This window comes from Protopterus annectens, chromosome 1.part0 (genome assembly GCF_019279795.1).
Source record: "Protopterus annectens isolate FY-2018-M chromosome 1.part0, PAN1.0, whole genome shotgun sequence".
Lineage (NCBI taxonomy): Eukaryota > Metazoa > Chordata > Ceratodontiformes > Protopteridae > Protopterus > Protopterus annectens.
The window spans coordinates 717,814,462-717,842,288 of record NC_056725.1 but is presented as its reverse complement, the minus strand read 5'-3'; the positions used below and the strand labels follow the sequence as shown (position 1 = coordinate 717,842,288).

Sequence of the window (27,827 nt, the reverse complement as noted above, 5' to 3'; positions counted from 1 at the left end):
ACTCTTGAAATATTCAGTAATGGTGACAATGCAATTTAAAATTATTTGTACTTACTATTTGTTTGCTTAAACTCAATTTAGTAGCACTTTACACATTCAGAAAATTGCATCTCCCACAATACTGTCTGTAAGGTGGAGGGAATTTGAGTCCTCTTTAAATCTGTCCCCCTTCAAGGACTATATGGGGGATGACAGGAATGTTAGCACCCCTTATAAACACTATTATGGAAAATGCATAGCATTAATTAAGGATAAGCCTACAAATGGAAGTATCTACATCTGCACTGTATTCACAAAGTGCAAATGCACACTTATTCAGTGTACTTAGCAATCATCAGAAAAACTAAGATACCCTGGCAAGCACTCTATAAATAGTTCTTCTTAAACGGAGAGGCAGTCTCCTTGGGGAAGTCCATACTTTATTTTCCTTTGTTGAACAGGTTAGTCCCAGTAGGTTAGTAGTTACATTTCAGGGGAGATTAAACGTGGTATTTGCACTACTACTAGTGGAAAAAATTTGGCCAGGGCATCACTTTTCAATAGATGCAGTGGGATCTTTTGCATCTACCTGAGCTGCCAACTACTCAAACAGGTGGGGCCCTTGTTTAACACCTCATCTGAATAGGAGTACGATACCAATCTTATACTACACTGTAGTGTCAGCAATTGAACTAGCTGGTGTAGGAAGAGAACCCACAGCCTTCTGCACCAAAGGCAAATGTGCCATCTGCTGCATCACTGACAGTGGGAAACCTGTTTTAGTGAAAGTTACAAAGTTAGTACATTAACTGGAAGATGGGCTGCAAACACTGAATGTGTATATCTGATACAGCTAATTATAAACTGTCTGAAAAAGATGAGTGTTGTAAGACTGTAAGACAAATATTATTTCAAGAGGGCATGTGTGTGCAGGGTGGGGGAACAGACTGGGCTTGCACGGTGCAACATTTGCTTTATTTGTATGGGAACAGGGTACCCAGAGTGATATGAATGGAAGGTTCAAAGATTTTTCTGTGGTTTGAGGGAGTCTGAGAAGTTATGGCCATCAAAAATTAAAGTGTCTTTCAATTCTGCATTGAATCATACATATATCGTTTTGTCATTGATAGACTGCTCTGTTAAAGTCAGATTTCAAGTGCACATTTTCCTTTAGATGATTATTTGAAAAGATTGTTCCTTTAACACCTGCAGTGACACTTTAAAAATCCAGTATTTTATAACTGACTGGACTAACAGTCTCCAAACCATAAATCCCCCCCCCCCCCCACACACACTTCTTTTAATCTGAAAAAGGGGGCCTGCTGTTGATGATAACTGTGCCGAATCAAAGAAAGGAGGGGAAGAGGGGAATAAGACAGATGAGCCCAGCAGTCAGCCAGCCCAGGCCTGCGAAAGGCGTGTCCAGGACTCTGACGTCATGTGCTGCTTAGCTTTTGATTGCTAGCTCGAAGGATGCAGCACAGGCAGCTGCAGCATCTCTAGCGAGGACGCACAACTTAAGCTTCAATTTTGCCATCTTTCAGTGTAGCTTATTCTGTGCTTTCCACAGCCCCGAGGGAAACGTACCCGAGCAAGACGTTGTGTTCCCTCTTTCGCTTGTTTGTAGTACTCCCTTCCTTAACAAGGACAACACAAATATTTTCTTTCAGAACGAGCTGAACTCTGCTGCCTATTGATCTGCATGTGGGCTTTCTTTATTTTCTATTTAGTTACCTCCTTACCGGATTGCTGCACGTCTGGACCAAACACTTTATCCTCGTCGATTTTGTTTTTGCTTTAAGGAGTGTGTGTCTCACGCTGCTTTGATTAGCACTTCTCAGGTAATTCCTCAGACGACAGGAGCTTGTGCTGCTCCCACTGTTGAGCTGACAACTCTTGGATACTGTTGTTTGGTGACAGTGCATACAGCATGAAGATGATGGCAGGAGGCTCGGTGCATCAGAATGGGATTTTCGCCAATTCGCATCATCATTCCCAGCAACAACAGCAGCCTCATATGGAATCTGATCCTCCAGATTCTAGGAAGAGACCACTGGAAACCCCGACAGAGGCAAGCAGCACGAAAAGGAGCAATACTGGAGGTGAGAGGTGCTTTACATTTCCACGTTACCGTCTTTGTGCAAGGAGAGCTACTGTTGTCAGCAAATTGCATTATTGTCAAATGTCACCTGTTCTTGTCTCTGAAAGATGGACCGCTGTTCACGCATGCACGTATGAATGCAATTTTTATTTTTATTCCAGCTGTGACAATATGCAGTGTGTGTGCAGCATTTTGAGATGGCAATAAATAGGTTCACACACTATCTATAGCTGTTCGGGATGCTATTGCAGTAGTTAGATTTCTGTTCAAAATAATTCAAAGCCAGAGGCACCAGAATTCTATTTATAAGAAGAGTAAACGTAGCCTGAATTTTGTAGATAAGCAGTAATCTTGAGCTAGAGTAATTACGAATGATTCAGATTAAATATTACATATTGGTTAGCACCGAACAAGTAATAATCACCATTTCATTATACGAGTTAAAATTATATCATATCAAACAAAGTAATAACATACTAACAACACTTATCTCGCCACAACTGGACATTCCCAACATGGGAATGATGGATACGAACTAGTTTTAACTCGTTTATATTCACCAGTAAATGCTTTATTATTACGACATAGGTCTACTTCTGGCCCACTCATTAAAATATCGTTTTATTACATGATGAGCGACAGTTAGGGCCTTCCAACCTGCTGGCCTCGGCTCATAGCCAAGTGTATCCATTTTCATACCATCAAAGCTTTAATCCGGTTTGATAGGAGGCAGAGTTCAGAATCCGTGTAGTAGCCATCAGGCTTGTGTGCTGGGACTCTACAGTGGACAACAGCACTTGCAAGGCTGTACTTCACCATGACCCCCCCAAAATACCACACGACACGTATACCTTCCCACAGCAATAGCATACAATTTAAAGTATGGACTAAACATATGTCGTATTCCCGTTTAATATTTTTGTTTTTTAGGATCGCCCAAGGAGAAGTTTGTTATTTATCTGTGGAAAGCTAATGTGGCAGTGTCGAACTCTTTCATGTGTAGAATACAAATCACTGCAGTGAGAGAAATTTTGCCAAAATTAGTGCAACCTTAAGACAGTCTATATAAAGGAACTGTAGTTGATGTGGCGAAGTGTTGACAATTTTAAGGAGCAGGGCCTTAGGAAGCAGTTTGCAAATAAAACATTGTTTTTTATTAGAAATACGGGATGCAGGCATGCTGATGTGTGATGCTGAGGCTGCCCTAGAACCGAGTTTCTGTGTAGCCACCGTAGAACATTAATTGCCCACACTATGTTTGAATTATTTGACAAGAAATATGAGTAAATATGGATTTAATATTTTCTTGTTTACATGACATAGAAATTTACAAAACCAGTAAAGGACCATTGCAATATATATTATTTTATGCTTGCCATCTCTCTCTCACTCACACACACACACACACACACACACACAACAATGCAAATAACTAGGTATTTTAATATTGTTGTCAATTTGGTTTTAAAATATGGTAGTCTGTTAAGAAATATTATGGAAGTGGAGAACCTGAAACCCAGCTCCTCTGGTCTTCTAACTTTTACTGACAAAGAAACTAGTGATATCATTCAGGTGGAAGTACATAATAAGCATGCCTCCTTGTAGTGTTTTGAAACATACTGATTAATAAGCATAACAGTTAATGGAAAACGAATAGAGCACAGGAATCTTTAATTGTCAGAATGGAAAAATGACCTATATATAGTAGTATTAGGTAGGTATACCATATTCTTATATGAAATAAATGATAAGACAGTGTAGTTTTGTAGATATTATAAAAATAAGTAGCAGAAAATCATGAAAATGAACGGCCGCCAAATTCTAAAAAAAAAATGAAATTATTTCAAAGCATCTCATCAAGCAGTACTGGATGTGCAGTTAAAAAGTTATTCCTTTGTAGTGATATTCTGACTGAATCTAGTTTTAAAAAAGAAACATTATATGTTTTTTTACAGTGTCCATCTTAAATCTAGTGATAATAGGAGCTGGATAAACATGACATAGTTTCCATAGATCACCAGTGGCTTAAACTGGTATCACTGTTGTTCTGGCAGCCTGGATCGTTGCCTGCAGAATGTATCAAAATCAAAACCTTTCTGCTTTCACATCAGCGCCTGTGTAGATAGTGCCGTTGGTCCTAGCGTAATGTTTGATAAATAAGATGCATTCATATCGTAATGCTGCTTTTACAGGACATTACTCTAGGACATCCAGATATCAAGCATTCCACTGCACGTACTTTGACTGTATTTTCAATGATTTGGAATACCAGTGTAATATTATAATATTAATTTGTGCAATTGTGAGGCTGCTTCTTGATGGCTGGATTTAAAGGAAGGAAATTTTTGGCTTATTTGACATTGATTTAACCCTCTCTTTTGGGATAATAACATGTCATTACGTACTAAGGCTAGAGAAGCTCAAGTATACATGCCAATGTAGACTGGAAGACATGACAGAAAGTATTTACACCAAATATTTTTGACAACTGCATGAAAAGTACTTTACATAAACTATATGTGTGCCTGTAAGGGTTGGAGTTTGCAAGCAGCCTAAGCAGTGAGGATTAAAATGATTACTAATATTTTGCATACAGCTTATTGTTTGTGGTTGAGTAGATATTTTAAATGTAGAGCTTATTTTGTTGTATAGTTTGTAGAGCTAGAAGATGTTGTAAAGATATGAAGAACGGGTTTTAATTCTACATTTATGACGTTTCCTTTTAGTTCAGTTATTTTGCATGCCACATGACTGCTCAAAAGTTACATTAATGTTTTGCATATCTCTTTTCTAAGTTCTTCACAGTTTGAGATATATCAGTTGCAAGGCTATGTACAGAATATCATAATACTAAATGTTTTAGACAGTTACGTTAAATGTGTAGCATGGAAAAAGTGCTTATCATGTTATGTACCAGTTAACTGCAGAAAAATGGTCATAATTTTGTTGACCTAATACATGATCATCAAACAGTAAAAAATATAAATATTCCCTTCATCTCTACTACAGAGTGTATGTGATGGCTATGCCCTTTCCCCACTAGCAATTAAAAATATTTATTTGTTTCCTATTCTAATGCTTCTTCATGCAGTTTTGTTACTTGCATTATTCTGGAACGTGGGTCAGATATGATTTGCTAGAGATGTCAGTTTCCAAGGAGCTGTGTACGGTATAAGGGGCTGTGGGACTAATTTGCTCAGACTACCAAACGGACCATGCAGCAAACAGATTTCAAACAGACAAGGTTCCATCTTTTTTCTCATGTGTATTAAGTCATTTTATTAAGCTGCAGAATATGTGAAATAATGGTCATTAAAAATCCTGAAGCAATTTTTATCTTTAAGAGGGTGAAAGCTGCCTTCTAACTTGCCTAATCCCTCCTAGTATATACAGGCAGTAGTTGTGAAAAGGATGCCTTCCAGGACCACAAAGCAGACAAGACAGTTCACCTCTGTGTTTACCTTTTAGAAATATTTTCAGTAAATCAATAAACAGGAAGGCAAAGTGTGAGGTTCTTCAGAAAATTCCAGACTGTCTTAAAGAAAGGGCTGAGTGTTTTGCATGTGTGCAAGTATACATATCATCGCTGACTGGCAAGATTTAGCATTCCTTCCTTGTCACACTCCTCCTCTTTCTCTCTCATATGCTTCCAAAGCTAAGCTCAGTCTCACTGCGGAAGCTCATCTGCAGGAATTAAGCTATGCAATTTACAGGATGAAAGACCATTTCTTCTTTAATGTCGGCTCATTTGTTAAATTGTGGATATTGTGACATCCACCCAATAGAAAAAAAAAATTTCTCTTCCTAGTCGAGGAACAGTCATACTAGAAATTTCTTAAGGTATACAAAAACAAATGAATTGCCTTTGTTGCAACAGCAGCAGTGGAAAAGTGACAGGAATTGTTGGAAATGTTCCAGTTTTTCTTGCAAGAGGATTTATTTACTGTTACCTTACATAAATCTTGATATATTGGTTTGGTTGCTGGTTTGTTACCAAAATAACTGGCAGGCACAGCTGTAAGCATCAGTGATAACAATGACATCTCTTGGTAAGTTGTTTTTTTTTTTCATTCTCCAAGTATGAATTATTTCTGATAGGTGGCTTTTATCTACACAGCTATTTATGTCAGATATCAGAACTTGCTTGAGACAGGGAATCTATTTAAACTTCGGGCCCTGCATCAAGATGAACTTAATTGTAAATGTACTAGGCAGGTCTGTGAATAATACACAGCTGGACGTGTAGAAGGAGAGGTGGAGACTTTGGCTGAAAAGTATATTAGCATTTTTCTGACTCCTGTCATGACATTAAAATAGGGACAAGGTTAGGTTTATTGTTTTTAAAAGTGAATAACTGGAGTTAGCTGTTCACTGGAAATGTGGTTTTATTGTTTGCATTTGAAAGGAAGCATGATTTGTATAATTCAGACAGCCGTTAAGGAAACATGATGTCTAGGTTTTATCATTGTTTTCCACTTAATGAAGATGGATATGCACAGCAGAAATACAAAGAGTGCAAAGTAAGAGAGAAAATGCTGAGCAATCTGGATGTAGGTTGCTCTGTGGACTGCCATCAGTCCATGAGAAATCATTTGCTACATAAGCAAAAGCCTGCCATTCCTCTACGAATGTGATTGACAGACTATTTGCTAAGGAGAGTATACAGAGGTTCAGTTTCCAGTGAGTTGCATAGGTTCAGGGTTTCCAGCATACTGCATTGTTCACATGTAATTCAAAAAATGACTTGTTAATTAAAAAAAAAAGTAATAAATTACTGTTTTTCCTCTTGGGAGCTTTTCAATCAAATAAGGTATTGGACATTTTAAGTAGTTGCCTTTCTGAATAAATTAGCAACAGATAAGTGATTTTCCAGGCCTTTTAGTCATAATGGGAAAAGGATTCCAATTCCAGGCACAGAAAGTGCAGCGCAGTAACCCTGTATCTCCACTTCATTGCTGGGGTTGTGGTTGCTACACAAAGGTGGGCGAACAGGCATCCGAAGAGGTAATGCTGCTGCAGAAAACTTAAGTTCTCATCTTATAATGATGGTTCATACTACACAGCCACATTGACGATAACTGTACAGACTCAGTAACTAGGAGATCCCGACACCAACAAAATCCAGTCTAAGCATTTAATTTAGTAATAGTTGGTTTGACTTATGGTTTTGATTCTCCATCTGTGTCAGAAGCTTTGAATTCAAGGCCATGGATGACCACCCTGTGATGTACTATAGTATCTGCTGTACATATGGTGGGGTGTTAATATGTAGTATTGTAGTACCTTATAATTCCAAGATGAGACAGGAAAATGAACTAGTATTACATCCTGTTTGCAGCAGCTGTATTGTAGGAATCCACAAAAGTCCATATTTTAATATGTCAGTAGTTTATCATATTTATGACAGTTTACATTAGTATTTCTGTAAGTTACTTATTTTCATGTCACTAACACCTGCAAGCATTAGTACATGACTCGCTTTCTAAGTCTGGAGTTCAGTTATAAGGAACGTTAGGAATAAATGAAATGTTTAAGCATTTCTTTTTTCCATACTTTTTCTTCCCTTCTGCATGCTGGTCATCAAGTCTCAGGCAGATATTAGACTTTCTCCTGCCCTTGCCGACATCCTAGCTGTGAGGAACATTTTTATTGTAAGTAGTCTAGCCCTTCCCTTGGTGATGACATGGCCACTTGCCTCACCACAGGGGCTGCCATACCATTTTGTCTGTACTTGTGTGCTGTTTGATATGCATGGACAAGGGCCACCTTTATCAGCTTGGGTAGTTATTTTCTATCTTGCTTGCATCAGATACCCACACCCTGTCATGCCCTCTCCCTCTAGTTGAGACAGTATTAGTGAAGGATTAGTGGTGTGTGCCAGCTGTGGCCACCATCCCACTCCCCCTAGGAATGGCATGCTAATCCTTATTGCCTACACTGTCAGGTCACCAAACTGCTACTGTAACTTGGGTCATCTGTGTCATAGTCAAGGCTTTATCCCACTATGTCACCAGTGCTGGCTTACGGAGAGCTGTAAATGCTGTAATACAACATCCATGCTGCTCTAGCTCTAAAACATAGATGACATGCTAACCATTACAACTTTAACAAGTGGGTATTGAGTTTATTTTTAACAAATAATTACAAGTTTATCAATACTATCTTGTTATATATGGGGTGTATAAACTTAATGCTAATGAACTATTCACAGGAAGTTGCAGATAGTGCAATACAATTTTCTTCTGAGTTTGAAAGTCATTTAATGTTTATCTGGAGCTTTTTTTTTTCTGCAGACCGTCACTGAAAAGGAGCATCTTCCCTTGCTGAATTATCTTGGCAAACAAATGGAAATAAATAAAAATAAATAAATGATGGAATAGGTGGAGATTCTTCAATCTTTGAAAAAGATCACCAGAAAACTCAAAGATCAAGACTGGAAATGACCATACATGAACTGATATCAGTTTTATTGAATTTATTATAGGAACCTACTGTACACTATCAGTGTATCCCACAGAGCATAAAGATTCCCAAATTAAACTCTAAGCTCTATCTATGACATTTCTTATGGAATTTTAACTACCCAAACACTGACTTAATAAAGTACTAAACAGCAAATAAATAAGCCCAAATATTAACTGATTATGATAATCAAAATGACCTGGAAAAATAGTACAAATTCCAGCAAGAGATGCAAGTACTTTGTGTAGCATTCTAAAACCTAGGATGTTTTTGCAACCTACCCATGTTTATACACTCTGTAAGTAACACAGATCATGATGCCGTTGTTACCTAAGATAAGCTTAGCTGGGCCTATGAAAGAATTGTTAAGGTTGTTAATAATATTCCTATATCTACATATCATTGGACTGATCTGCTTGAATTAAACCTAATTCCATTCAAACAGAAGAAACTATGTGAATGGAATATATCCACTTTTAGGCTTCTGTTTGGTGACAACTGCTCTTCTTTGTGAAATGTCCTATCCTGGTAAAATACGACTAAAGATCTGACATTATCCAAACAAAAATTCATCCATGTCCAGACTGATCTTGGTAAAATACATCTAAAGGTGGAGCAAACTGGTCTCCTCATTTGTGAGTAGTGGAGGGTTTATCTGACTTTTACAGACTTCTTTAATAACATTTCCTTTGTATACACAATTCTATTCCGTGTTAATAGACTTAGTAGAACTTGAAACAGGTTACCTATAAGTAAATTCAGAGCTACCGCAGAAACATTCATGTCAGTGCAATCCTTTCAAAATACTTGCATCAACAAAGAATAACTAACAGGCTAAACCGATCATTGTACTTCTATTCTTTAAAACAAAGTCTCTGTTAGTGATTACTGACATCTCTCCCAGTATATTGTGCAACCTCGTGTGACTGTATTTATAAAAATGATTTCTGATTCCACCCTAAAATATTATTTTTCCTTTTTCTCATTTTCTCTCTTTCCCAGCTCTAATCTCTCTTTCTATAATCCCTTCCACCATATATTGTATATTTTGTAGCTTTATATAGTTCATATTATATATTGTTTGAATTACTTGCCATTGACAATAATGTCTACAAACATTATGTTTGAATTTAAACTTTAACTCTTCTTTAATAATCCTTCATTGATTTGTTTGTTCTTTTTTTATTTGTATTTTTTGGGACAGTTTCGATGGATCAGTGCTCTACCCCGGTTAACACATATTAAATAAAGTAAAATAAACTTCCTTACCCTGTACTTAGTTATCACACTTTAGTGGCTAAATTGAAAAAAAAAATATTGTTTCTCTACTGAACTTTATCAAAACAAGTTTTTCTGGTTCCAATTATCTGTTAGTGGTTTTCTAATTAATATGACTGCACCCATTTAGTAACAAAGCATTCAATCATATGCCAAAAAAGTATATGGATTTATGGAAAAAAAAGGTATTTTTTGGTATGGATAATCTTTTACTATTTTTTTTTTTTTTGTGAAGAAGGGTAGAAGGGGGTAGAAGCATGTGGAAGTTGTGTGTAAGAAGGAGGATGTAGGGATGGCAGCAGTGGCAGACATGCAGAGATATAACATGGACAAAGACTGACTGGGGAAATGGTTATACAAAGGGGGGACCACAGTGAGGGTGAAGAACTGGTGATGGAGTTGATTTGACTGCAAACAGTGGAAGATGAGTGACACGGAAATGGAACACTATGATGGGTGAGGAGAGACTGCCAAACTGTCCCAGAAGAGAACCTACCCAGAAGTCAGTCACATCTGTGACTGGCATCAGGGGTGGGCTCTGCTACTGAAGATTGCCCAATGGTTAGGACCAGGTGGTTATTTGTCTGTTCTACTCGCATGAGAAGGCACTCAGGTGGCAAAATATGGCATTGCCAGTACACCTAAGCCCTTACCAGCCATAAACCTTGATCCAGGTATCCCAGGAGAGCCCTTCCATCTCACTGTGTAATGAAGCACCTATCCTATCCACTGGAGAAACAGCATCAGAAGTCACCACCAAGCTCTGTAGGTAACCTTTCACAGGGTGACCTTCATCACTCTGCAGACAGGCTGGCCAAGGGACCCAGCCTTCAGTACAGTGGTTAGTGCAGAGCATGATGTCTCTGCCTTAGTGCTGCCTGCTCAATAGCTATTCTGCATAAACCATGACAATGGATAGAGAAAAGCAGTAGCAAAGCAACATAAAATAAGAATTAGAAAGAGAATAGAACAAGACAGAAGTATAATGGTCGGTCCAATATGGTACATTTTTATTACAGGCCCCAGAAGGTGAAACAGCAGACAGCAAAGCAATGTAAATCAATGGCTAGGAAGTACCTATTGTATGACTGAGGATAACATCAAAGGATATTAATGGCACTGTAACTGTCACAGGTACTTAGGGCAGTGTGCACAGCCAATGTGCAATGAAGCAATGCTGAAATTATTAAACAGAAAAAAAATGTTCACTGTAGAAAACAGGATACACTAAATTGTCGTACATACCATGGCAGATGTGGGGATAACTGGCTTAAGACAGTAGCACAGGTAACATAATTAAAACTATAGCAGTCCTACATAGGTTATGAACAATTATGCAATGATGTAATAGTCAAAAGGAAAAAAAAGCCTTACTGCAGTGGTAAATAAGTTCAGTACAGCAGGCTAATAAACAAGCAGGCAATGAAATAGTAGGACCAAAACTAAGAAAAATAGCCAGGCTTCTCTGGTAGGCTAGCCAATATGCTGTAGTTTTGTCCTCTGCTGCAAATAGAAATGGTGCATTAAAGAGCACAGCATTCCAGTGACAGCAGAAAACAGCTATGCCTGTTTTTTCAGGCCTACTACAGAATGACACGTCAAAAATGAAATGTTACTATAGTGTGAATGCTGTCTGTCTGAGTAGCACCTCTAGAGAACTTCTGTGGCATCTTTCACCATCCTGCCAAGCTTGTGCCAGAGACATTCGCCTTGTACATGGAACCCTCATAGTTGCCTCTCTCTGCATATACAGCATGGCCAAAATGGGTTTTGTTCTCCCTGTTTTTGACACTGAGAACCTGCAGCGGCCATGACCACTTTCTAGGTCAAGTCAAGGAGTGAAAATGATAGCTTTGGACCTAATATTGCATTTTGCAGACACTGTGTGATATGCATTGATGAGCAGTGCAATAGAGTGATACCTCATCTGTGGCAGCATAATGTTCATAGGTTCATAGGCTGATACTAGGCTATCTGCCCTAGGGCATTTATAAGCCTAGCCAGAGTGTGTTTGGCTTTTGCCACCCTTTTAGATTAGTTGACTGTGCCACTGTATAGTAGGTCACAGAAGATAGCCCTTTTAAGGTTAGTTTACTGTGCCTCTGTCTAGTAGGGACACAGAAGAGATCCCAGGGGTAAACTTCCGATCTCCCATCCACTCGTCAAGATTTCTCTTGAAGAGGGTCATTGGGGGCTCTGCCTAACATCGATTGGGATTTTGTTCCAGAGTGAGGGGGGCCTCTGGGATATGAATCTGTCCCTCCAGCATGTCCTATTTATTTCTGTGCTGAGGTTTAAGTCCCTGGAGCGTGTAGCTCTAAGGGATTTGGATTTCCTGAGGTGGAGCATGTCCATTAATTCTGGTTTGGACATGGCTTTATACGTCAGGCACAGATCGCCTCTGAGTAGGCAGTAAACAACTGAGTAGAGCTGGAGTTTCTTTAGCCTAACTGCATAGGGCATCTGTTTGAGTCCCTTGATCATCTTGGTGAGGTACATTTGGGGTCTTTCCAGTTGCTTCAGGTGTCGGGTAAGGTACATCCCAAATGGGGCATTGTATTCAGTTATGGGCCTGATGAGTGATGAGTCTTGATCTAGATGTGAACCCTTTTGTGATAAGGTGGGCTATATAGAAGGTCTTTCTAACCACTTTGGCAACATGATTGTCAAAGGAGAGATTGCTATCTACTTGGGTCCCCAAGTCCCTAATTACTTCTTCCATACTTAATGGATTACCACCTATGTGGTAATTTGTGGGCACTTTGTTTTTCCCAAAGGGGATGACTATGCACTTTTTGGCATTTAGCTTTAGGCCATGGCTCTGGCACCAGTTATCCATCTCTGTGAGACCCTTTTGGAGGATGCTTGTGTCAGTCGTGAGTCGATTATGGCACCCAGTTTGCACTCCTCTGCGAACTTGGTCAGCCATAGTCCTCCCGTGTTAGCCTGTACCTCAGAGAAATATATACTGAACAAGAGAGGTCCCAGGACTGAGCCTTGTGGGACGCCACTTGTAACTGGTTTAGAGTCTGACATGGCACCTGCAATTCTGACCATGTGGGTTCTATCCCTGAGCCAGTTTGCAACCCATCTTGTGACATAGGGGTTGATATTTAAGCTGGTGAGCTTTTTTATGATGCCCGAGTGGGGTATTGTGTCGAAGGCTTTTGCGAGGTCCAGGTAGGCTGTGTGGACTACCTTCCCTTCATCTATGGCCTTGGTGACTATTTCAAAGAAGTCGACCAGGTTCAAGAGGCAAGATCTGCCCTTAACAAAGCCAAATTGGGTAGAATCCAGTGTTTGGAGGTTCCCAATGTCATTGTTTATGAGTTCCATGATGATACGCTCCATAGCTTTGCAGACCAGGCTAGTCAGGCTTATAGGGCGATAGTTTCTGGGGTCCGTTGTGGCACCACCTTTGTGTAGTGGGACCACTGTTGCTGTATGCCATTTCTTGGGTACATATCCTGTAGTAAGGCTGAGATTGAACAGTGACTTTATGTGAGGGTTCAATTCTTCTTGGAGCTCATGTAAGATGCAGCCCGGGACACCGTCCGGTCCCATTGATGCTGTGTTTTTTGCTTTGGAGAGGGCAGCTCTCACCTGTGCATCTGTGATGTCAGGGAGGCTACACTCTGTTGGGATAGACATTTGCTCTTTTGGGGGGGAAGGGGGGAGAAGTTTGCACTGAACCTGTCTGCCAGGATGTTGGCAATGTCTGTGGGTTCAGTGTATTTTTGTCATTTTGCACTAACTCAGAGCATATCTGGGAGTTGCCACCCATGTTCCTGACATAACTAAAGAAGGCCTTGTGATTATCTTTAGCGTCTTGTGCAATTTTTCTTTCGAAGCTGGCCTTAAATAATTTTGTGAGAGATCGTAGTTTCTTGCTAGTACTGATCAGAGATGCCTTCCCTTTTTGGGATTTTGCTCTATCATGTAGTAGCTTCCTCCTTCTGTTGTATAGCTTATTTATGGCTGGGGTCCACCAGACAGGTCTCCTGCCTTTGGAGGAGTGAGTCTTGGTTTTATTTGGGATAGCATGATCCATGCATTTCTGTAGGTGTCCATAGAATGCGTTTGTAAAGGATTCTGCGGTTTGGGCCATATTTTCCACTGGCCCGGGGGCTTTGAAGGATTCCACCTCGGTTTTGAGAAGTGTGAAGTTTGCTTTTGAGATGTTCTTCACCGTGGTTTCCTTGGCTAGGGGTGGGTACAGGATATGGATGTCCAATGAGATTAATTTATGGTCAGATCTTACCAATGAGGGGTATACCTCTGGTATGGAACATAGAGTGTCCATGTTGGTGATGATCAGGTCCAATATGTTTTCCCCTCTTGTGGGAGTGGTGACCAGTTGTTCCATAGCATTTGAGTTTATAAATTCTAGGAACCGTTGGGAGAGGGTGTTGGGGCTTGAGTACTGCTCCCAGTCTATGTTTGGGTAGTTGAAGTCACCCAATATGATGGTGTTTGGAGAGCCCTTCATATTCTCCAGTGTTCTCAGGAAAGCTGAGTGGGGTTCCTGAGTTTGGAGGGTGGTCTGTAGCAGGCTACAAATTGAAAGGCAGTTTTGTCCACTGTTAGTTGCACATGGATGGTCTCTGATGCTTCATGCAGTGCCACTAACCTGGAGGTGTGGGTATCTTTGATGAATATGGATACCCCCCCTCCTTTTGTGGTTTGGTCCAAGTTTTGGGGCCGAAAAGCATGGTATGAGGTATAACGTAGTGCTGGGGTGCTCTCGGGAGCTTTGAAGCAGGTTTCTGTTACTGCACAGATATCGATATTCTCCATACTGAGGAGAGCCTCGAGTGCGTGCATCTTGAGGTTTAGACTTCTGGCACTGAGCAGCATTACCCTTAGTTTCTTTTTCCTTGTGTTGTCTATGGAGGTGGGTTTGTCTTTTGAGCCTTGCCTAAGAAAGGCACTATGGGGGTGGCAAGAGCCTTAGCCAATATTCAAAAGCCCAGGGGTGACAGGTGCAAGCCGTCCCTAGCGAAGCAACGTGGCTTGTCAAGCATGTCATCCCAGGCTGACAGACACTGGAGCCCCTTTGAATGACACCAGTACTTTAGCCAATTGTTAAAATTGATAATTTTGTCTTTATACTGTGGCATCATTCTTGGTGAGGGTAAGATGCTACTCAAGGTCAGGGTCATACCGACCTGGGCTACATGATCAGAGAGCTCCTCTATGTCTCTTTTCATGTAGTCCAGGGAGGTACGTCTCAGGTCATTCACACCAGCATGGACAATGACGGAGTCATATTTGTACTTGCTTTGGAGTGACCTAAGTGCTTGTGTTATGTGGTGGATCCTGGCACCCGACAGGCAGCTTACAGTAACCTTCTCCTTGTTCAGCCTGGTGAATGGGACGTCAGTGTGTCTGACAATAGAGTCACCTATTACAAGTGTATTAGGTGTGTTGTTTAGCCTTAAGGGCTATGACTGTGTGGCACACTGACTTTGTGAACTATGTGATACGTGGGTATTGTTGTGGGGTAGCGGTTGCTTGAATGTCTGCTTTGGAGGTCTCTGCTGCTTGGGCAGATTTTTATTTAGAGTATGTTTTTGTGTGTTTATGTGTTTGGTTTGCTGTTGCGATAGGTCTATGTAAGACTGGATTTGTGGTGTGTGTGGTTACCTTCTCCTCCTGACTGACTGCGCCAGTACTGGGTTGAGAGAGCTCAGCCTCCAGTTTGACTATATAGTTGCATCTCTCACATATATTTGAGCTTGTTGGGAGAAGGAGAGGGTGGTCTGTGTACATAAGGCAGTTGTAACATTGCCTCAAGATTCCCAGATTCACCAGCTGGACTGGAGAGTAAATCCGAAACTGACTTTTGGACATGCCAGAATAGTATAAGGAACTACTTTTTGACTGATCAAAAAGGACCAATAAGGAGCCAAGTACTTAAAGGGAGTATAAGAGGGTGTAGTGCTTTAGTTTATTAGTGCTTACTTATAAGATTACTTATACGAGCAACTGCAGGGCTTTAGAATGGAAATAGAGTGCTTACTTTGAGATTTAGAACAGTTCTAAGGGAAAAAGTGAAGAGCAGACTTTGTGGAGCCAGGAATAGTTTAAACCCGTTTAAGCGGCACTGTCCGATGCTGCTCTATGTGCAAAATCGTGCAAAACTGCGCAAATGCGGGTTTTAAAGCAGGGAAACTGAGAGAGATAGGAATTGACCCAAAACGGTCAATAAGCTACTAGTTTCAGGGCTGAGACCATTCCTCCAGGGACAGATAGGCTGCTCAAAGCTCCCCATTCTCAGTGGTGAACAGAGAAGCTTCCTCCTATCCAAGTAAGGATATGGGCAACACAGGAAACTATACCACAGTCCGGAATTCAGCAAAACCTGAAATCTGGACTAATCTATTTCAGCAAAGGCGGGAAAAGAGAACATTTTTTTTGTTTGTTTTTTTCAGGAAACAGCAGAAAAACACACAGAAAACACTGTAAATGCTATAAACAGGCTAGCGCACTTTAGTGTGTAGCCTACAACAGTTATACAATACAAAAACAACTTAAATTTATATAAAACAAGTGCAAAAACTGTAAAAAGCAGAAGGCAAATGCAAATTAAACTTTTTAAAGCACAGATCAGTTAGAAATCCGCTTTTTAGGTGGGAAAAGGCAGTCGAAGCAAAAAACAGAGAAAAAAATACTTAAATCTGGAAAAGTCTCTCTTGGGTGTTTCTGTTGCCTGTATCACTCTGCAGGACACCACAAGGACCTGTGCGGAGTTGTATACAATAACAAACGTTTTAAATCACAGATTCGCTAAAAAAACTGGCATTTTAGGTGGAATTAGTTAAGACAACAAGAAAAGCAGAAAAGTGATACTTAATCACTCCAAAGTCACTCTTTTGTCTCTCTGCTGCTGTAGACTTTGCAGAACACCTGGAAGGCACTTGCTGAGTGTAATACAAGTGTTAAAACTGTGTAAATGAGGTTTTTATAGCAGGGAAGTGAAAGAGATAGAAATTAGCCCAAAATGGCCAATAAACTACTAACTTCTGGGCTGAAACCACTCCCCCAGGGACAGATAGGCTGCTCAAAGCTCCCCTCTCTCACAGGTGAACAGAGAAACTTCCTTCTATCCAAGTAAGGTAATGGCAACACAGTAACTTGTAACACAGCCCTGGATTCAGCAATAACCTGAAAACTGGACTATACTAGTTCAGAAAGGCGGGAAACAAGTATATATATTTTTTTCAGGAAATAGTGCAGATACAATCAAAATTAGCCCAAAAAGGCCAATAAACTACTAACTTCTGGGCTGAAACCACTCCTCCAGGGACAGATAGCCTGCTCAAAGCTCCCCTCTCTCACAGGTGAACAGAGAAACTTCCTTCTATCCAAGTAAGGTATGGCAACACAGAAACTTGTAACACAGCCCTGGATCCAGCAAAAACATGAAAACTGGACTATACTAGTTCAGAAAGGGGAGAAACAAGTATATATATATATATATATATATATATATATATATATATATTTCCAGAAAATAGAGCAGATACAATCAAAACAACACTTTACCCAATTAACCAGTTAAAAAGCTTAAAACTGAGCCCTGTTCCAGCAGTCTTCAATCAGACAAGTTCTAACTGCACCGTCCTGCCACTAGGGTAGAGAGAAACCTTCTCCAAAAAAGATGGCCTGTATCAAGGCACAAGTTATACAAACAAAGCTAGATCCAGCCGGCCTGAATCTAGTCTATGCTACAGCAAACAAGGTGTACCGATTTCAGAAAGAACCAGTTCAAGTAAGCATGCGCAATAAGCCTTTAACCAGAAATTCCCAGCTCAGAAGGGCAGAATCTAGCCTCTCCTCCCACAAGAGTGCAGACCACAAACCTTCTTAATGTAAAATAACTGGCCTGAAGCCCAAGTTCTTAACCCAGAACTAATACACTTTTAGAATAACAGACACTGAGCCTTCAATCAGCAGTTCCAAACTTAGAAGGATGTACGCTACCTGTCCTGCCATAACAGTGCAGACCACAAACCTTCTTAATGTAAAATAACTGGCCTGAAGCCCAAGTTCTTAACCCAGAACTAATACACTTTTAGAATAACAGACACTGAGCCTTCAATCAGCAGTTCCAAACTTAGAAGGATGTACGCTACCTGTCCTGCCATAACAGTGCAGACCACAAACCTTCTTAATGTAAAACAACTGGTTTGAAGCCCAAGTGCTTAAACCAAGGGCCTTAGAATAACAGTTACAATTTAATCAGGCTACTAACAAGCAGTAATAAAGGCAGCAGAATAAATTCAATTGAGTACTTTTAATAAGAGGCAAAAGCAAAATAAGGTAATAAAGTAGGAAGAAACACAAATACAATAAGGCAGATGAAGTGCAAATTTTTTTTTTTTTTTTTTTTTTTTGAGACTGAGGAAACAGAGCAGATTAAGATACTATAGGGGAATGCCCTTCCCAAGTGCTCTCTCTGTACACCGCAGAGGAGATGGGACTGGTAGGAGTATCCAAAATCAAAATATGATCTCACTGTACTCAGTTGAGTGAGCAAATGAGATGGGTCTAGAAGGAGTGTGCAAAAAGAGATTTACAGCAGGGGTGGGCATTTCCAAAGCCACCAAAATTAACACTACAACTAGAACAGGGAGGGGGGTGGGGAACTAACTGCAGAGAGACAGAGACACAATATTTAGTGAATCAAAGACACACAATATTTACTGACTCAAATCTTAAATAAGTGCAGAGAAAATATACTTAAATCAGCTTGTGTCCAGTTGATATATGCAGACAAGTCTCAGTAGCCAGCAACTCGATTTAAAATGATTACTAGAAATGTAACCAACACAGATTTTAATGCTAGCAGAAACCCCCAAGCAAAGTAGCACTAACAAAGGAATTTCAAAGTAGTCTAACAACTTTCAGGGAGCTCAGATAACTGCAGAGAGACAGAGACACAATATTTAGTGAATCAAAGACACACAATATTTACTGACTCAAATCTTAAATAAGTGCAGAGAAAATATACTTAAATCAGCTTGTGTCCAGTTGATATATGCAGACAAGTCTCAGTAGCCATCATTAATGCAAATAAGGGTGACTGGTACACAACTAGGCTCCATAGGCACACAAACATCCTTCATGACCTGTGTGCCACAGCATAGCCATGATGGGTAGCATGATGACCATGGTCATTAGAGTGCTGCAGATGTTTAGCAGTGTGGCCAGCCTGCAGAGCCATTCACAAATTGTTTGATCACAGTGCCTGTGCATGAGCTGGATCTGGCCATGTATCACAATAGAACTGATAACATCATGCTAAATCACCCCATTAGCATAATACCTGCACTATGAACCATGTTATAACACAATACAAAGCATGGTAACCATTGTGAAAAAACAAGATCCAGCAAGTAACTCACTTTAGAAGACAGAGGGTTTCATGATCCTCCATGCCAAGAACAAGGCTAAAGACAAGGTTGCCCAGCAGATACAACCTAGTGACAGAGAGGCTAACAGACATCAAATAGTTATTTGTATCCTACAGTGACACTAAGAGAATACTATTACCTGGTAGTAGATTAGATGTGGTAACAGGCCTGGTTACACCCGCCTGAGTTTCTGTTGGGGATGCCCCAGGAGAATAATGACACATGCAATTCCAGTACATCATTGCCTAGCACAACAATCTGATGTACTTGTACATGACCATCTGCATTAATGTCACCCAGGAACATCAGGTTGGCAAATGCAGTACAAGTTACAAAAGCCTGTATCAGTGTGTGTGTGTGTGTGTGTGTGTGTGTGTGTGTGTGTGTGTGTGTGTGTGTGTGTGTGTGTGTGTGTGTCTGGGGGGGGGGTACCAGGTAAATTGTGTGACATTCCATTCCAGTAGGATGCTGATAGCACCTGTTCACAGTTTACTTACATATCCAACAAATTGCATTTCTATCATCAAGAGGCATTGAACCTGCAACAGAGACAACCTTCAGCAGAAAGCATGTATATTGGAGTCATACATGTACTAGACACTGGTATGTTATCTGTATGCATCCACTAGGTCCATTGGGAGAGGTCCAGCACTGTGGGTGTGCACATGCCTGATGTCAGAACGTCAGCTGAAGATAATGGCATTATGCACATTGCATACTCAGACAATACAATGGTATGGTCAACAGTGCTAAGAGAGGAGGGTCATTCCCTTCACCTCACCTGAGTGAAGTGCAGATGCCCAGGATGGACCTCTTGCATCACTTGAGTTTAAGGATGGACATCCCATTTTTGTGAACTGCACACATGATAAACAGTCAGAACTAATGAAGTTCATGGACTAGCTCTAAGGTGCGGACACATTTCATTGGGAAAAGGCACATTGGTGGATGTTGGTAGCCTGAAGCTTGGTTGCTCAATGATGTATGTGTTATGCTAAGCATCAGATAGTGGATGTGCACAGCTGTGATACAGGCACAGATAGATGCTAATCAGGCCATGTCATACCTACTCAGTTTGCTGTGTAGCCTGCTACACCTGAGTGAAGACTGCCAACCATTGCAGGAAATGAAGGCACAGGTAGCCCACATGGTAGCCATTACTGCAACTTTGCAGCTGCTTGCAACTGATTGAATTAGCTGAGGAGGGTATGGTTGTGTAGTGCAGATGTGCACAACTGCTTTGCAAAGATGGCTGGCTCCAGTGTGGCCTCCACTTAGTTTGGGCTGACACTCATGTAGTTTCACTGTGGTATCTATCACTGGTCATGCATATCCATTTGGACATGACTGACACATGTGCTTATACTTAATTTATATAAGTATAAATATGTATTAGAAATTTATATATGTAATAATCCCCATTTTACAGGTAATTATTATTTACCAAATACATTGCTTGGTCTTATATTACCCTGCTATCTTTTCTAATTCAGTTATTTGTATTTATTAAATTTAATCGAACATTTTTGTCTTCATTTTTCTTTGCTTACTTACGATGAGTAAATTATCACTGACAATATAACTGTAGACAGACGGCTGACACAGTGCATATGGCTGTGTGTGCACTGAAGGCCTGATGGAGTGTTGTGAGATAGAACTCTGGTCTGAGGCAAGAGAAGGAGGACTTTGGCCTTTATGGTGCACCAGGGCTGCTAATAGTGCAGTAAGTTGTAGTACCTGCTCTACACTATGTAAATGAAATAAAATTTCAAATTTAAAAACAGACTCATTTTCCCCCTCATCAATGACTGATACCGAGTTCCAGGGATTAGAGACAGCAGTGCAGTTTGGTTATTGCAGGAGAAGGGAAATGACCTGATCACTATTATAAGGTGCAAGAATACACTAATACAAGCAGCATACACTTATCACTGCCAACACAGATGCTGGGGTTGGGTAGTACCGGGGTGATGCGAAGCTTAGCTGTCATAGCTGACTAGTATTGAAGTGGCATGACAAGGTCTCTTTTTATGGATGGTATCCTTGGGTGGAAAGCTAGGGGCAACTCAAGTGACATCTGCAGGGGCAAGTCTGTTTAAGTGCCATCTGTGTACAAAGACGGCAAGGGCATTCCATCTGGAGACTGTGGTTAGTTGTTGGTTAGTTCTGTTTGTGGAAAGCTGTCTTGGGTCAGTAGTTGGATGATTCTTTGCCTGTTATTCTTTTGGGTGGGAAAGCATAGCTCCAGCTGAATGCAAACAGGGTATTGATGAAGGGAGTACAATACAACATTAACCGACAAAGGAGGAGGAGGTGGTAGTTACAAGGAACATTGTACATCATCATATTTTTTTGTTTTTGGTCCAATACCCCTTCTGACCTTCAAGCCTTCCTGACAGCTCATTCAAGTGGCCCATTGTGTTCCTGGAGGGAGGGCTGTGGTTTCCCTCTGGATTTATTTCATTTGTCCCTTGGAGTGAGTATAAGGCTTTTGGTTGTACTTAGATATCTGGCTTGTTGGGCTATGATGTATGGCTTTAAGCATGTGCACTACCCTAAGCCCAAAAATCCTCTTTCTCCACTCCCCCAGGTTTTTCTTTTGAATTCAGGCCTCTGCCAATGCTCAACAGTGGGCTAAACCACCTTCCCCTCCAGGATAGGTGTGGTTATCCCCCACTTGAGCTGTCAAGCACCCTAGTCACTAATCAGCCTTGGGTTGCCTTGACCATAGCCAGGCCTTCATCTCTTTATGCCAACAGTGAGGTGTGCATCACCAGCTGTTGAGTTTTGTTCCACTATATTTCTGTTGAAGTAGAAGGCAGTGACATCCTAGTTTTGTGCAGTATAGATCATTACTGTAGTCAGTCTTTTCTTTTGGTAAGAAAAGCTGGATTTTATTTTTTATACAATTACAGAAAAACACTGAAAGAGAATCTTGAGATGCCACTGGGAAGAGAATTGTTAAGTGGTGTTTAATGAATCATTACTGGAGGGAGAGGATGAGTTAGAGGGAAACCACTGCAACAATATTATGATGATCATTTTGGTTGGTCTTATTAAATAGTGTAATTCTTTCATGCAATATTGTGTGCTTTCTGTAAGGATGGTGCATGGGGCAGCAAATGAACAGTGCAAAGTTCTCAGTAAAAAAACTGACCAGAAAAGTGAAACACAAGAGCACTTGTTTTAGTGAGAAGATGTTCAAAAACAAAAACAACAAAATACTGATGAAATACTGAAATCTGAAGGCAAATTGTAAAAGTGTGCTTTCAGCTCTAAGTAAAACAGAATCAAACCGGGATTAAAAAAAAAAAAAACATGCATACCTCTAGAGATAAAGTTAGTGGGCCGGATTCACGAAGGCTTGCACGGAGTCTTAGAGTAGAGTAAGACTCCATGCAGCCAACATGTCCGCCGAGTGATCCAGGAACAGCCGGTAGGGGCGTGTAACTGAGCTCTCCAAACTAGTCCTACATGGACAGGGCTGGGATATGCAAATTACCTCAATTGCAGGCGAAAGCCATGCAAATGAGTTAAATTTGCGATCCAGGAAACCCAAACCTGTCTGAGTAGGAGTAGTGTTATTTGCACAAATGTACTCAGTTGATAACTGAGTACGGTTCTGCAAATAGCAAAACGGAGCCGTGTCAGCTGGAAAAAAAGCATGCATTTACAGGAGGAAGCATGCCAACGGCCAAAAATACGGCCATTGGCAACGGGAAGTGATGCAAATTACAAATAAAATAACTTTTTTTTTAATCCCGATCTCCGGGGTTTAACTGTAGCGCAGCGCCTCGCAAACACGCTGTGCCCTAAAAAGCAGAAAATTAATAATTAAGATCCACAAATGTGGATTTTATAGCTAAAATGAATTTACAATGCAAGGGAATTGCAGGCTGAAGACAACATGGCCACCGAGTAGAGGTTGCTAAGGGGGAAAGCTCAGTCTAAGAGATGTAACTAAGCATTAGTAGGCAATCCTATACAAATGAGAGTTAGGATAGTGAATCGCAAGTTTTGCAAATGAGCAGAGTCAGTGGAGTGTAGGAGTAGGATAAGGGGAGTAACAGAGTAGAAGATAGGTGACATCACGAGGGGGGTATGTATGAAAGGAGTGAAGCTCATTGGAGCAGAGTGTCATGTGTCAGCTTACATTCACATAATAGTGAAAGAGGTGTGTCAACAGGTAGGCTAGGTAAAGTCAAGAAATTGAAGGTGTATGCCGTGGATAACACCAAAGTTTCTTGCTGAGCGTGCATGCGTGCGTGTGCGCCAGTAAACCCGACTAAGACAGTGTGCGCTCGTGTTAGCGTGTGTGCGCGCGTGTAAGCCGGAGTAAGCATATGTAAGGCTGTGTAAACAGTTGTAAGCGCATTTGCACTGGTGAACGAGCGTTTTAAGAAGAATAAGCAAGCTTTAGTCCGTGTAAGCATGTGTGTACGCATGTTAGCTGCTGTACGCGTGTTTGTGCTTGTGTGCGCGGCGCTCCCGCCCCCGAGGAAACAGTAAGGAAAAAGGAAGCACACCAAATAGTGGAAGTTGCCAGGGAGTACTAGCAGAGGTAGCAGGTGAAAACAATCAGAATCAGGCAATTACCCTGGCAGAACACTAGCCCAGCCCAGCACTTAAAACTCTGCAAACAACAGTCCATTATGTTTCTCTCAAGAGACACTGCAACACTGCAGTAAACTAATTGAAGTGAAAACTGAAAATACTTCACTGAGACAAAAAATGTTAGGGGCTGCCATTGCTGTTATAAGGCGACATATGCAACATGCTGAGGGTGGTGATAATGCAAATGCTGCCTGACAACCCGCAGTAAGGAGACGGAGAAGAGTGTACAAGCCCAGGGTTACCTACCAGGGGCTACATGAGCTGGAGATAGTGGAGCACTATAGAGTGGACAGAGACCTCTTGCAGCAAATTGTTGAGCTGTGCAGGCCACGCCTCACACACAGAGCCAACAGAGGGGAACCCATCCCAGTGGAAACTAAGGTATGTGTTGGCCTAAGAATATTAGCAGCAGGTACCTTCCAGAGACCAACTGGTGATATGATGGGGATATCACAGGCATCAGCATCCAGGGTACTGCACTAGTTCCTGGATGCCATGTCAGCACATGTCGGTGATCATGTATATTTCCCCAATTTCCATGAAGTATTGGCCAGCAATATGCGTCTCTTCCAGCAAATAGCGGAATACCCTGAGGTAGTGGGTGCAATAGACTGCACGCACATACGCATCAAAGCACCAGCTGGTGAGCGGGGTAGGGTGTACTTCAACTGCAAGGGCTTCCCCTCCATCCACTGCCAGGTCAGGTCGTGTGTGATGCCCAGAGCATAATACTGAATGTGTGTGCTGGCTGCCCTGGAAGCTACCATGATTCCCATATCTGGCATCTGACGCAGCCGTACCAGACATTTGCCAATGGGGACATCCCACATGGTCACCTAGTGGGGGATGCTGGCTATGCACTGGAGCCGTGGCTGATGACACCCATCAGAAACACACACACACCTGAACAGGAACGCAATAATGAGGCACACGCACAAACACGAAATGTAATCGAGCGTGTGTTTGGGCTGCTCAAGTCACGGTTCCGGTGACTGGACACATCTGATGGAGCCTTGCAGTACTCACCAACTACATGTACCCAAATTGTCATGGTATGTGCAATGCTACATAATATGATCCTGCGAAAACAGCTGCAGCAGGACCAGCATAGGCCTGGGCCAAACAGCCCCCCACCATTGCCAAGGCCATCACAGGCAGAGCGTGACTCTGAGGAGGAACAACCTGAGCCTGCCCCAGTAGGCAGAAGGATGCGTGCCCAGTATGCTTTGGCCTTGGCAAAGAGGCAACGCATAGCACATACACTGGCTCAGTAGGAACTCTGGAAATGATACCTCTCTCTGACCCGCACATATAGTAAAAGGGATGCCTACGTTGACACTACCTGCTTTCAAACATGTATAGGGAGTGTAGTATGTGCATCCGACATAGGCAGCCCTGCATCAACACCTGAGGCATGATTGCCATGTGTTAAGCAATATAAAGCAGTGCTAAACAGCATTTACCATCATGAAGTCAATGTAAACAAAATCGCACACACCAACTACTACAAATTTGGTAAATGTAGAGTAATATTGGCCAATGTCCAGCAATGATGGTTAATATTGAGCAATGTTGGACAAGCTGGGTATAGGTAGGGCATAGCTGAACAAAAGCCAACATGCTCATATTTGCTCTACTGGGTCCTAAGCAGTCTGGTCTGCTCAGTATGAAAATATAAGCGGCAATGGGCCTCGAACCCAGGATACTGTGCACTATAGTCATAGTACTGAACCACTAAACCATGACAGTAGTGCAGTGGTTAGCCTGTATGAAGAAATGTTGATAAGTCTATGCAAAGTATTTCACGGAAACCCTGCAGGCACAGCATAATCCCTGTCGAGTTATGACACAAAGGTTAGTCCTGCAGTAAGAATAGAACCTGACTTTCAACACACACAGTACAAATGTTAATAATGGACATGCAGACATACATCAACAAATGTAGTGGACCTCAGACAGCAACATACTGAAAGGTCATACTGGGCATGCTCACACACTTGAATACATGAGACAAATGTCAGGCAACAGAACACTGACAGTCTGAGCTGGGCATGCTCACACACTTAGGCCATGTTGGAGTATAGCATTGGGCCACATATAGCAGGCAGTTGCATGCGTTAACCCAGGAACCTCTCACTACACAGCAATCTGCCCTGTGCACACATTTATATGACAACAGACACGTATATAATATAGTGGAACCTTGCCATAAGCAAATATGTTCTGCAGATACCTAAGCGGTTCATATAAAGTGTGAAAGCAAAGATGATAAAAACCTGCAAACAGTATCAGCAATAAACATTGTGCATCATGAAAATTATCATAGGTTCAGAGGTTGATACTAGGCTATCTGCCCTAGGGCATGTACAAGCATAGCCAGGGTGTGTTTGGCTACTGCAACCCAGTCAAATCAGAGCACTGTGCCTGTGAATAGTAGGTCACACAAGATAGCCCATTTACGTTCAGTGTATTGTGCCTCTGTCTGGCAGAGACCCAGAAGATATCCCATGGGTAAACATGCGATCACCCATCCACTTGTCAAGATGTCACCTGTAGGTGGTCAGTGGGTGGCTCTGCCTATGCAAAACTGGGACTACACTCCGGAGTGAGTGGAGGCTTTCTGATAATAATCTGTCCCCCCAGCTTGTCCTTTTAACATCAGTGCTGAGGTATATGTCCCTGGAGTGTGTAGCAGCAAGGGTGTCGGGTATCCTGAGGTGGAGCATGTCCAGTAAGTCTGGGTCAGATATTGCCTTCAACTACAGGCACACAACACATCCATGTAGGTGGTAAGTGACTGAGTAGAGCTGGAGTTACTGTATCGGAACTGTTTAGGGCATCTGTGTGAGTCCCTACATCTGCTCGAAGAGTAACATTTGTGCCCATTACAGTTGCTGCAGGTGTCAGGTAAGGCACATCCCAAAGGTGGCATAGTAACCAAGCATGGTCGTGAAGAGTATAGGGGCACAACGACCAGACATGATCAACATGTGAAACCATGTGGGATATGGTGGGCTATGTAGACGTATTGTCTAACCACTATGGCAATAGGATTGTCAAAGGCGAGAGTATGAACAGGTCGTGTCGCCAAACCCGTAACAACTACTACTGTATGTAATGGATTACAACCTATGTGGTAATTTGTGGGCATCTTGTCATCCTCAAAGGGGATGACTATGCAACTAATGGCATGTAGCCGTGGGCCATGGCTCAGGCACCAATCAACCTATCTGTGTGAGACCCTGTATGCGTATGCATGTGCCAGCAGGAGAGCTGATTATGGCACCCAGTTTGCAGTCATCTGTGAACATGGGCAGCCAAATCCCTCCTGGGATAGCCTGTACATCACACAAATATATACTGAACAAGAGAGGGCACAGGACTGAGCCTTGTGGGATGCCATGTGTAACTGGTGTATAGCCAGACATGGCACCTGCATCACTGAGCATGTGGGTGCTATCCCTGCTCCAGGTAGCAATCCATTGTGTCAGATATGTGTCGATATTAATGCTGGTGAGCCTATGCATAATGGCCGAGTGGGGTATTGTGTTGAAGGGTTGTACAAGGTCCAGGCAGACTGTGTGGACAACCATCCCAACACTGATGGACCAGGTAACTGTTGAAAGAATATGAACAGATCCAACAGGCAAGATCTGCCCACAACAATGCTGTAATGTGTAGGACCCAGTGTCTGTAGGTTTCCCATGTCTATGTGCATGAGTCCCATTACAATACACTCCATAGCTTTGCAGAACAGGCTAGTTAGGCTTTTAGGCCGATATTGTCTGTGGTGTGTTGTGGCAGTATTCAGTGGAGTGGGACCACTATCGCTGTACGCCATTCCGTGGTTACATATCCTGCAGTAACTCTTATATCGAACAGTGACGTAATATGAGTGTTACGTCTGTCATGAACGCTGTGTACAACACAGGCCGGGACACCGGCTGGTCCCATTGATGCTGTGTTGTCCGCTG

The 27,827-nt window shown here is 41.7% G+C and overlaps 1 protein-coding gene across 4 annotated transcripts in view; it reads left to right on the top strand.

Annotated features, from left to right (window-relative positions):
- Positions 1-1,446: 1,446 nt before the first annotated feature.
- The window catches only part of LOC122794270 (RNA-binding protein Nova-1-like), a 494,050-nt gene continuing 467,669 nt past the window's right edge, over positions 1,447-27,827 (top strand). The window contains exon 1 of one of the 4 annotated variants that reach the window (XM_044062528.1): positions 1,447-2,081. In XM_044062528.1, coding sequence (XP_043918463.1) covers positions 1,910-2,081 — 172 coding nt within the window. In that variant the 5' untranslated portion in view covers positions 1,447-1,909. Of the gene's footprint in view, positions 2,082-5,750; positions 6,130-27,827 lie in introns of those variants that run through there. The other 3 variants (XM_044062566.1, XM_044062539.1, XM_044062548.1) reach the window with 3 other exon arrangements.